The sequence below is a fragment of the Anabas testudineus genome, chromosome 24, assembly GCF_900324465.2.
Source record: "Anabas testudineus chromosome 24, fAnaTes1.2, whole genome shotgun sequence".
NCBI classification, from domain to species: Eukaryota; Metazoa; Chordata; class Actinopteri; order Anabantiformes; family Anabantidae; genus Anabas; species Anabas testudineus.
Genome location: NC_046632.1, coordinates 17,657,775 through 17,664,504, shown reverse-complemented (window position 1 = coordinate 17,664,504; position 6,730 = coordinate 17,657,775). Strand labels below are relative to the sequence as shown.

The window sequence follows — 6,730 nt, the reverse complement described above, 5'->3', positions numbered from 1 at the left end:
TTAAAACTTCACTCTGTTCGTGCACATTTTCCGACCTGCTGCTGAATATTAATGTCTGACTTCAGTGGAACATTTTCTATTTTCTGATCCTGATTGTCACAATATTAACAACTTATGTTCATTAAAACAAACAAACAAACAAAAACTGTGTTGTTCCTACAACACTTGAAGGCAGCACGAACATTCAGCCATGTGATTGGAGGAGAGTGAAGATGGAGGCGTGGTCAAACGCTCGGTAACTCGACACCTGTCCCACGCGCGCTCTTTGCTTATAAACCTCCTCCTCCTCGAGCTCGTCCGTGAGTCCACGAGCGGCGGAGCTGCGGGTCGTGTCCCGGTCCGGGTCCGGGTCCGTGACGGGTTTCACCGGGTTTCAGCATGAATTAGTGAACTTGAATGAACCGGGTTCATTTGGACACGTTCAGTGAAGATCAGAAGAAAAAACTAAAGAGAGATCGTTGCAGACATGGAGGCTGTGAGCAGCTGGAGCGTGCAGCAGGTGTTGGACTGGTGGACAGGTAAGACCGGGTCTGTGCAGGACTGGTGGACAGGTAAGACCGGGTCTGTGCAGGACTGGTGGACAGGTAAGACCGGGTCTGTGCAGCAAAACCAGCTCCTGCAGAAGGACCACAGTGAAACACAGCAACAGGTGGAACAGGTGGAGGCTCCAGTTTGTGTTGCACTGAACCAAAGTCCTGTTTGTTTCTGCAGATGATAAAACAATAAATATGTAATTCATGATAAATATATAGTTTATATGATGAGTTTAGAGCAGAGGACGATAAATCAGCTGACACCATCAGAACCAAATGGTTGAACCCAGGTTCTGGATCTGTTCTACATTCATGTTAACACTGTAATGACTGGGTAACATCAGTCAGTGTTGGACTTTAAGCAGGTTGTGTTTGGGTTTCGGTGGAGGTGGAACCCATTTGTTTTACATGTGAATCACAGATTGAAGTTATTTAACTGTAGATATTTACCTTTTTGTGGTTTATTCATTTAAAGATGTAACTCTATAATATCTTTGCCAGTACAGTGGGAGTTTGTGTAGTTTCAACATCATCAATTATAAAAAGTGCTTTTTAAACCACCTCACTGTGAAAATTATGAATATGTTGAACCAGGAAGCTGTAAATTTAATTTAACAGGACAACAGGAAGTCCCCCAGCTCAGACTCACGCTGCAGGTTGACAGATCGATAAGGACCACGACTACAAATGTTTACCTGTGTTTTACTGTCAGTCATATTTCAGTGACGATGGAAAATGAAAACCGTCCCATCCAGTAGCAGCTGGACAGGATTTACCCACAATCCTGAGCCAACTATTCGTATTCTCTGCTGTGTTATTAAGCAACAAACAGGTTGGACCAGTTAACAGATCGGCCGTAAAATGACAAGCGAGCAGATTCATCTAGTTTGATAACGAGCTGGTTTTAATTACTGTTTAATCTTCGTTGCTGGTTTGTCTCTACACCTCTGTATAGAAGTTGGGTAACGACTCGACACGTTCACAGCGTTCACATCCTTCCTGGCTTGAACTAGTCACCGTGTCCTGGAAAACAATGATTTACTCCTGGAACCTTGTGAATGTCCCTAAATGCTCTGATGATTGTTTTCATGCTGTCGTTGCTGTAAAACGATCTTTGAGCGTCACAGGTTTTAACTCTGGTCTTTGTCTCTGTGTGATGGGAACTGGATCAAGTTAAAGTTGAACGTGCACCTTATCCATCAGAAGTGTTGATGGGATCTTTTTAATACCACTGAACGGTGACAGAATCAAAACCTAATGAACCAAACCCACGTTTCCTCCACTGTAGCTTCAGCAGTAATTGTCTGTGTGTTGCAGTACGATGAATCGTAGCCCCTGTATCGTCTTATAACCAGAGACACAGCTCTAGACGCCCTAAAGAGGGTCAGTGCATCATCATAGTGTGTTTATATAAACACATGAGGTGTTTATAACAACACAAAACAGGCTCTCACGTAGTTTTAGTGTTGAAACTGAGCTTTAATGAGAAGAAATCCTAATTCTGATCTGTGACAGCGTCTCTGCAGCTTCGTTCTGTCTTTTCATGAGTTGCATGAACAGTTGGGATACAGAGAGGATCCATTCAGCTCAGCTCGGCCTCCAACGCTGCACACGACGTGCTAATTTATGAATGTTATTTAGCAGCAGAGACGATGCAGAGCTGAGTAATAAAGAACAGCTCTTCACAGAGGGCGACCTTCTGCCGTGTGCGGGGTCAAAAGTCACCGGGACACTTGTCTGGGTGGCGCCACCACAAAGCAAGATCAGACTTTAGTTCTGCGTGAAGTTATAGATGAACACACACGGGACAGTCACATGGTTGTTGTGGCTTAGTTAGGTTTGATCTCCCAGTGTTTCCTGTCACTCTTCACTATAATAAAGACTAAATACAGCAGGAATTCACCTGCTTTGTGCAGTAAACAGAGCGAAAGAGAAAAGAAATCAGAGACCAAACCAACTCTTTACACGTCTGTATCAACACAGCGTCCTCAGCTGGTTCCTCCTGAAGATGTAAATCTTTAATAACATGTCACAAACATGTAGTTTTATTGTTAGAAAGGCTCAGACGTCTTCTAAGACTCACTGTGGTAAACAGGAGGAAATTGTGCCGTTGTTGGGATTAATTTCAGTGGTGGATTAATCCACATGGATAAGTCAACATAAACTATGGTGTGTGTGTTTGTGGTAATATAGAAACAAGCCCCCTGTGATTTAAAGCAATTAAAACTTTGTGTAATACTATTTTTGTAGCTCTACCTGATAAACAGGTGGATGGAAACATGTTGTGAGTCTTTAACCTGCCTTCTAATGGTGTACGTTAATCTGTATATGTTAAATATCACTGTAATACAAACTAAATGTGTCATTGTCTCAGATCCTGCTGGATTATTTACAGTGTAAATGCAGAGTGGATTGTTACAGGTGGTCAGGGTGTGTGTGTGTGTGTGTTTGCTCTCCTCGTACGACTCCAGTAACAGGTTGGTTTCGTGGGTGGTTCAGTCCTGCTGTTTAATCCAGAGCTGGTTCCCACAGACCGGCTGTCACTGAGCCGCCGCAGCTGACCACGAACGCTAGAATCACCTCCGTTAGTCTGGAGGAAAAACCAAATCCTGGAATAATCCTGGAATAATCCTGGAATATCATGCAAACAGGTGTGTGTCCACGAAAGGGAGAGTTATGAAATTCCATAAGTCCATTAGAGTTTGGTTTCCTCAGGTCGAAGAACATCCCAACATGTAGTAGTAGTAGTAGTAGTAGTAGTAGTAGTAGTAGTAGTAGGAGTAGTAGTAGTAGTAGGAGTAGGAGTAGTAGTAGTAGGAGTAGTAGTAGTAGTAGTAGTAGTAGTAGTAGTAGTAGTAGTAGTAGTAGTAGTAGGAGTAGTAGTAGTAGTAGTAGTAGTAGTAGTAGTAGAAGTATCGCTGATGGGCTGCTTAACGCTGATTAATAATTTAGTCCATTAGTTGGTTAACAGGAATATTATTGACAGTTAATTGATTCAAATGCTGAACATTGAACGCCTCATAGCATTTAGCAGTAAAACAACTTATTTGTCTACATAAGTTTAATAAAGCTCTGATTAAAGGGCCTCGTTATCTTTGTATTCTTATCTTAATGTGAGCAGCTGTACTGGGACTTTCAGACCAGGAAATATCTGATCAGAGTAAGTTAGCATCAACAAAGATCTGACAAACACATGGAAGAAGCCTGTGATGTTCATTTAATACTAGAGTAGTTCGGTTCTCTGCCCATAAGAACTGAGGTTGGACAGAATCAGAACAAACGTCCACTGTGCAGCTTTCTCAGATCAGTGAGTCTCTCGGAGCCCTGTGGGGTTTTAGAATTGTCCTGTGTTACTGCAGCAAACCGATCAGACAGCTGGAGCTCCGAGTTCAACACACACATCTCAGCGTGTTCAGACAGGTCCACATTCTTGTGTTCCCCTTTGACAGGTGCAGTTACACATCACACTGTAAGTGACGACAACATCCCAAGTTACGTTTGGAGGTTAGGAGGAATAAGCTGCAACTAACGCATCCGGTTCTCTGTGTGGAGAAATAGAGATGAGACATATTTAAAATACACCGTCACACACACTCTAATATTTCTACTCTAATACAACAAAGTGGAAAGAAAAACTCTTTGATTGAGGTAATAACACTTCCTGTGCCTCAGTGTAGATCCAAAGTTAAAGTTACAGATCAACGAGGATGTTTGAAACATGTTTCAGTCACTGACTGATTTAAACTCTGTTCACCTCCAGCAGACTTTTTAACTTTTCACTTCGTGCACATCTGATCATTTAGAAATACTGATTTCTATCCTGGACTTTGACTGTTTGACTCCTGTTTGTTCCTTCTTCCTGATGTTGTTCTGCCAGAATAAACTTTCTTTATCTTCCAAAATCCTTTCAAGACAGTGGAGAACAGCCAAACCTCGGTTTGAAGGATTTTATCTGACAAAGGCCTTCCTGTCTAGTTGTAAGATGGAGGAAGGAAGGTCACAGGTCTGGGAGTCAGAGAAACATATTTTAATGAGCGTTATTAAACAATATACAGTCATTTAGCTGGAAAGAGTGGACACAGAATAATATCTGTTAGTCCTCAGTGAACTGTGCAGTGCTGCAGTTCAACACACGTCCTGATGGTAAAATCCAATTAATTCTGGTCTTGTGGTTTCTTGTGGTCACACGTTACTATTCTTAAAGGTTGATTCTATTGTTCAGTGTCCGTTTTTCCTTGAGAACAAACAAGTGGATCAGATCAGATCATTAATAATGAAGGAAATTCATTTATCATGTTTGTTAAAGACGCTGTTTAATATCAGCATCAGTCCGAAGTTACATTTTGTTCCGTTCTTTTTTAACCATGTGAGCTGCAGCTGTTCCACCCGTAGTTCTTTGTGTTGTTAGGATGTTGGCGTTGTCTTCCAACGCACCATTAAACAAATAGAAAATGACGCCACAGCTCCCGTATCCACCTGTTTCCACTCACGAGTGAAGGTAGACAGGTAGACAGGTGCTCTGTTTGAGCTCAGCGACTGGAACGAGTCCCTTTGAATCCTCGGTTTGAAAGCTGCTGTGTGCAGTTTGTTGAGTGGGAGGGGAGTCTCCACCTGTCACCTGAGAACGTCACCGCAGCCTGAGGAGACGTTAGATCCACGGCACTGACGGAGACAAAGATGTGGCTGCGTACAAGAAGCTTTCAGTCGTATTTCATGGTCTTCCTCTGGAGTTACCGTTGAGTTTAAAGTTTTATTTTGTCTGTCCAACTATCTCAAACCCACAGGTATTCAGTTTACTGGTGTTTGACAAATAGAAGTTTTCATATTTGTAATACTGGAACTTTTGCTTTAAAAAATGACTCAAATCATTTTTTGATTATTATTTTTATTATAGTCTCAGTAGGTTGAGGTAAAGTCCTCAAACTGCTTCTAACCCAAACTACTGAAAATGTACCGAGCGTCCTGTAATGAGATTTTGATCAAAGCGTCCAGCCGCGGTCAGATATGACTCTTTCTTCGCGGTTAGTTTCCCGCCCAGCGTTTGTCTTATCAGTGAAACAGAGTTCACTGAGGGAGCGACAGGAATCTGAGGAAGCAGCCTGATTCTCTGCACTGAGCCCCTCTTCCTGCTTTTTTCCATTTGGGATCAACACTGATGTCATTCAGGACTCGAGTAAAGCTGAAATCATACAACCACTAATGTACTCTATCAATATAGATGAATTAGTTAAAAATAAACACATTAATAATTAGTTGAAGTCTGGGTGCATGTTCACTGTGGTAATTTAAATATTCCTCAGATGTAGTGGATTCTGTGGGTCATTCACTAATATTACCATGGTGCCGTGTGTGGATTGTGGATCCCAGTAAAGCAGATTGTGGTATTAGTCCAACCTGCGTCAGAATGAAAGCCTCCAGCAGCTTTAACGACATTTAAAAGAAACAGATAAAAACCTGTGGGACTGGTCTTTGTGATGTTACAGAATATGCATTAGTTTGGCCTCTAATACTGGTGAAACAGGAAGTGAAGCCATGTTGTCTGAAACTGGCACTCGCTGCATATTAACCATGTTTACGTGCATCAGTGCATGTTGGTGGTTTTCATTAAGCAGCTGTGTTTTGTTCCTAATGTGCTTCATAGTGTAGCACTAAGTAAACATGGAGCCGTGTCTGTTACTGGTGGCACTGGGCTGCTGCTGGTCTCGGCCGTGGGGTCACAGCTCCGCTCTGCACACAGTGAACTCCCACAATTCCTGTTTGTTTAGCTTTATAAGACTGCTGAGCACAGATCTGCAGAGCGCTCAAGGAAATCCTTTTTCCTCTTGAATAGTGTTTGTTTGGTACAGTGTTCCCCCTGCTGCTTTGTAGCAATGAGATGAATAGTGTGTGTGTGTGTGTGTGTGTGTGTGTGTGTGTGTGTGTGTGTGTGTGTGTGTGTGTGAGCCCAGTGACACTATGAATAGCTTCAGTGCTCTTTTGCCACTTTTCCTCTGCTCTCCACCCGCGTCCTGTTGTGATGGAGGTGGGGTAAATGTTCCTTTTGCTGCCCCCAGCAGGGAAGTGTCGGGTCTGAACTCTGTGTTTGTGCTGCGACGACACAACGTTGGTTTAAACGGGACATTTTCATTTCTCTTTTTGTGTAAAATGAGAATCAACCTAATGTCAAACTAGAAGCGTGCAGTCAACAATATGAAGGA

At 42.5% G+C, this 6,730-nt stretch overlaps 1 protein-coding gene across 1 annotated transcript in view; it reads left to right on the top strand.

The window, feature by feature from the left end:
• Nucleotides 1–314: 314 nt before the first annotated feature.
• The window catches only part of LOC113149653 (connector enhancer of kinase suppressor of ras 3-like), a 33,927-nt gene continuing 27,511 nt past the window's right edge, over nt 315–6,730 (top strand). The window contains exon 1 of the mRNA XM_026341868.1: nt 315–518. Coding sequence (XP_026197653.1) covers nt 467–518 — 52 coding nt within the window. The 5' untranslated portion in view covers nt 315–466. The remainder of the gene's footprint in view (nt 519–6,730) is intronic.